Source organism: Triticum aestivum, chromosome 3A (genome assembly GCF_018294505.1).
Source record: "Triticum aestivum cultivar Chinese Spring chromosome 3A, IWGSC CS RefSeq v2.1, whole genome shotgun sequence".
Taxonomy (NCBI): Eukaryota; Viridiplantae; Streptophyta; class Magnoliopsida; order Poales; family Poaceae; genus Triticum; species Triticum aestivum.
In genome coordinates this window covers 487,576,430-487,581,628 of record NC_057800.1, presented here as the reverse complement: position 1 = coordinate 487,581,628, position 5,199 = coordinate 487,576,430, and the positions used below count along the sequence as shown (strand labels likewise).

The 5,199-nt window shown below is 49.8% G+C and overlaps 1 protein-coding gene across 1 annotated transcript; it reads left to right on the top strand.

Annotated features, from left to right (window-relative positions):
• Positions 1-2,361: 2,361 nt before the first annotated feature.
• Positions 2,362-4,240, top strand: LOC123058467 (E3 ubiquitin-protein ligase At4g11680). Its single transcript, XM_044481186.1, has 3 exons — positions 2,362-2,829; positions 2,924-3,278; positions 3,753-4,240. The coding sequence occupies exons 1-3, from the start codon at positions 2,411-2,413 to the stop codon at positions 3,894-3,896; spliced, it is 918 nt and encodes a 305-aa protein (XP_044337121.1). The 5' UTR covers positions 2,362-2,410; the 3' UTR covers positions 3,897-4,240.
• The last annotated feature ends 959 nt before the right edge of the window (positions 4,241-5,199 follow it).

Below are 5,199 nucleotides of genomic sequence, written 5' to 3'. Positions count from 1 at the left end.
ATCGTGAATCTTAATGAATGGAGAGCTTGGTGATGTTTTTTCTGCCAAGAAGGGCTTCCATCAAGGGGATTCTCTTTCTCCATACCTTTTCATCTTGGTCGCGGATGTGCTTCAACGCTTATGCTGCATGTATTTCCAGGCCGGCAGCTTGCTGCACCCCCTTGGTTCAGATGTTCTATTTCCAGTTTTGCAATATGCGGATGACACTCTGGTTATCTTCCAGGGGAATTTGCAACAAGCTTAGGTTATCAAAAACATCCTTTCTGCTTTCTCAGATTTCTCTGGTCTGCAAATAAACTTCCACAAAAGCATGTTGGTCCTGGTTTCAGTTGAGGTTGATACTGCGCTGGAGATTGCTCATCTTCTTGGCTGTCCAGTCTCCTATTTCCCGTGCACCTACCTCGGTCTGCCTTTGTCTCTCAATAAGATTACACATGGTATGCTCCTACCAGTGATTCATAAAGTCGACAAGAGGCTGTCGGGCTGGCTAGCTACTTTTCTTTCATGGGGAGGCATGCTTACGTTAATCAACTCGGTGCTTGCCGGCATTCCGAGCTACTTCATGTCTTGCTTCCCATGGCCAAAGGAGTCCATCAATAAGCTGGAGGGACTACTGTGCGCCTTCTTCTGGCAAGGAAAGAGCAAAACCTCGGGCGGTCACTGTCTTGTGGCTTGGGACAGAGTTATCCAGCCACGATGCGCTGGTGGCTTGGGAGTCAAGGATCTATCAGCACACAACCAAGCTATGATGTGTAAGTTTGTGGCCAAAGTTCTTCAGTTTTCAGACATATCCTGCTATCAATGGTTGGCTTCGCAATACTGTAGAAATAACTTACCCAGTGGCAACAGTACGAGAGACACAACTTTCTGGAAAGGGCACAAAACTTATATTCCACTGGTCTTGTTTTCCTCTCGCTGCTCGCTTGGCTCCAGGGCTCTTGTCTCCTTTTGGCAAGATCAGTGGCTTGAGGTTGGAAGGCTGATGTTTGTGCTGCCAGTTTTATACTCTTTTGCCAAGGATAAGCTATGTGCAATCCAGTCGCAAATATCCCAGGGCGGTTGGGACATACAGATGCACCCAAATCTCTCGCATACAGCGGCACAAGAGTTGCAGGTCCTACTTGACCTCATCGCAAATGTCACTCGGACTGACGCCAATGCTGATCACCGGGTCGCTTCTCTCTCTAGGAAGGAGCTTGCTACAGGTTATTTCTACAAGCTGTTCACCTTCCGGGGAATGCGGTGTGCTTTTGAGCAGTGGATTTGGGGTACGATCATTCCTAACAAGCACAAGGTCTTTCTTTGGCTGGCTTTTTATGGGCCCTTAAACACCAGGGACAACATGTTCAAAAAAGGCTGGTCCGCGCTTGTCTCTAATGCTGACTGTGATATCTGCCCCGCTGTGGAGTCCATTGATCATGTCGTACTACGGTGTCGGTCTGCCGAACATCTCTGGGGCAAGCTGAAGTTGAACTCGTTGGCTTGTGTTTCCCCTGATCTTTTCTCTTTCTTCGAGCGCGTTTCTCAGCAGCCAATTCTCAAGAGGAAATGGAATGTCGCCCTTGCAGCATGCGTCGTCACTTTATGGCATGCTCGGAATGATCGCGTATTTAACAGTACTTTCTAGCCTGGTCCATACACAAGGTTCTATACTGCGGACTTGCTTCGCCTTTGGCTGCACAGAGCTAAGCGGCAACAGGACAAGGACGATTTGAAGGCTTGGACGCTTTGTTTGTCAAACTAATTATGCTGTAGTTTTTTTATGTTCTCCTTCCGTCTTTCGTCTCTTATCTGTCTCTTCGCATCTTTGGTGCGTTTCTCTTGGTTCCTGTAATGGACTTTTTGTCCCCCAGGCTACGCCCTGTTTGAAATATATAAGGTAGAGCGATCTCTATCTTTTACTTTCAAAAAAAAACAAGCACACCACGAACAGGGAGCATAAGTATGATGATGTGGGGAGCACAAGTTTGTTATATTTGGTAACACAAGTTTCGGATAGTTACATCCGAAAGTAATTTGTCGAAACTTATCAACACGAAATCTAGTTTCAAATATCTGAACACTAAGATGGCTTAGTATCCCAAAACATTGATTAGAAGTTGATCTTGGTCGAGAGGGAGCCAAGTCATCTACCCACTGTAACCAGATGGATCTCCTTGCTTCCCACCTACACAAAACCAGACACAAGCCAGAGCCAGAGGAGCCAAGAGGAAGCATACGGCGGGAAGGAGACAGTTAGGCCAACCGTTTCCCCCCCTTCGTTCACCCCTCCACTCTTGGCGCCAAAGCAAAGCCGTTAGATTATTGGTCACCATCTCAAACCCAACTCGCCTCTTCCCTCCCACCCATTTATCCCTCGAGGCGCGAAGCCAACCATGCCAATGCCCCTCGTCCCCACCACCGACCACCAATGCCGGCCGCTTCGTCGTCGGCCACGGCAACGCCGGCAACCAGCCGCGGCGGCAGTCGGGTCTCCGCTTTCACGATGCGCGCGGTGGCGCGCATGTCGAGGGCGCGGTGGTTCATCTTCCTGAGGCGGGTATACCAGTACCAGAACGGCCCGAGGTCTGACCTGGGCTCCAACCCTTTCAACTCATCCGGCTGGCTCGCTCTTGAGCTCGGCGTGATCGTCGCGCAGATGGTCATCACCACCACCGTTGTGGCCACCTCCCCAAAGGAACGCCCCGCGTGGCCGCTTCGGCTCTGGGTCTGCGCGTACAACGTCGGCAACGTGCTCAGCCTCCCACTCCTCTACTGGCGCCACCGACATTCATCGGCCGCCGGACGAGGCGACGACCCCGAGATGCACGGTGCCGGTGACGCTCTAAGGTTCAAGCTTGATACCTTAATGTTGTGCGGAACGTGCAAATTTAACATTACATGCTTAAGTTTCTTGACGAAATTCTTTGTGTACTAATTTCAGGAACAGCTCGTATCTGATGAACAAGGCTCGGGCGTTCCTGGAGCTCTTCTTCGCGATGTGGTTTGTGATGGGCAACGTGTGGGTGTTCGACGCGCGGCTCGGGTCGTTCCACCGCGCCCCGCGGCTGTACGCGCTCTGCATCGGCCTGCTCGCGTGGAACGCCGTCGTCTACTCGCTCCCCTTCCTCCTCTTCCTCCTGCTCTGCTGCTTCGTCCCGGTCGTCGGGTACGCGCTCGGGTACAACATGAACTCGGCCTCGGTCGGCCGAGGCGCCTCCGACGAGCAGCTGGACGCGCTGCCGCGGTGGCGGTTCAAGGAGCCCGACGTGCCGAGAGACCGCGAGAAGGACGATCAAGTAAGTACTTGCCGATTTCACCCGCATTTCTCTGCATATTTTCAGGCACAGGTCCTGGTCTGGATAAGTACAAGCAAAGATAGCAGCATTTTCTTTTAGGTGAGGTCAGAAAATGGAGTACCAAAGAGGACAGCAAGGATTCACCAAACATTGGCGACCTAAACTTATAAACGTGCGCGAGCAACTCGAGCATGATCCCTTTTTGGGCGATACTAAGATAAGAAGCACTAACTTTGCCTTTTGGGACGGTGCCTAAGCTCACAAGCATCTCCTTGCAATTTAGCAACATGGCAAAACATGGCCTGTCCCTTTTCTCTCTCAATGAAACATGAACTAGTCCTAACTAGTTATGGTGAACATTTGGCACGAGTGTTTAATTCATACATGGTTGAAAATATTGTGTAATCAACTTGTTTCAATTCACAACAAAAGATAGTTTTTTTCTCTTTGTAATTGTTTCGCGTGTAAACGCAGGAGTGCTGCATATGCCTGGCGCAGTACAGGGAGAAAGAGGAGGTGAGGCAGCTGCCCTGCACACACATGTTCCACCTGAAATGCGTGGACAGGTGGCTGAGGATCATCTCCTCTTGCCCTCTCTGCAAGCAAGAGCTCAGCTGACCGATGGCTGCACATATACGGCGCAACGGTGATTGATCAGTGGAGCTTGCATTCTAATCCAGAGATGCGTCGATCGGATGGCGCGGCGCGCTCCGACGCATGCAGCGCACCTCACTGACCTCTTTCGCCAACCCTCTACTAACCTAGACACTGACCAGCGATGGAGACACCTATGTTGCAGCTCGGGATAGATTAATTTACCAGCTTGGGCAGGTGGGAAATGTGTAAAGAAATTGTTGTATCCATGAGCAGGCGGCCTACGATGCAAGTACCGTTTGTTCTCCCGTTAGCTCATTAATTGTACCATGCCAACAGCCAAGAACTGCTAGATGCTGTTGTTCTTGCGTTGGCACATCTCAACAATTACAAGAACACAGATGGACACAAAAACAAGGGGAAATAAGAAATAAATCACTGCAATTCTTTTATCAATAATCTCATAGCATATACATGTGTATATGTATAAGCTCTGTTTTTTTTGTGAGCAAAATGTATACACCCTCTTCAAAACATAATTAATAAATACCGAGGATACACTTAGCCCGACAAAGTGCCTGCTAAGAGCATCTCCAACAACCTTTATATATTGGATCGCTAAAGATTGATGATAGAAAGAGAAGAGAGAAGGTTTAGCAATCCAATATGTGTTTTGCTTTGGTAGCCTTTGTATATTGGATTGCTATATTTGCACAAAACACACAATGACATATGAGGATAATTTATCATAGACGCATCACACACTAGCATACGTACATTTATACATATACTAGCACAACTCTCATACACGTACACACGCACACACGTGTACATGTACACGTACACCTACACACGCACACACTAGTACGCGTACAACACACAGACACACAATACACATGCACAACACACACGTACACACACGTGCATGAAAAAAACACACGTACACACCACACACACGTATACAACAGACACATAACATACTAGTACACGGGCCCATCTGTCAGATTTGCTAAGAGCAACTTTAGCCGCGCCCCTAATGGATCCCCCAGAGCGACTTTTTCCACGCCAACGTCGAAAAAAAAATCCAGTCGCACCCTCAAGACACCGAAATCCGCCGGCTCGGCCTGTTTTTGGGCTCGGCGATCCCATGCCGAACACAGCGCACTGGGGGCGCTCGGGGGCTCCAGCGGAAGGGAAAAATACACATGGATCACACTGTCAGGCGAAAAGTCAAGACAATCGTCCAGATTCGCCCCCACCCCCGCGCGCTCGGCCGCCACCCTGCCGATCCTGGCGCCGCCCACGGCCCACCACCGCTTGATAGGCC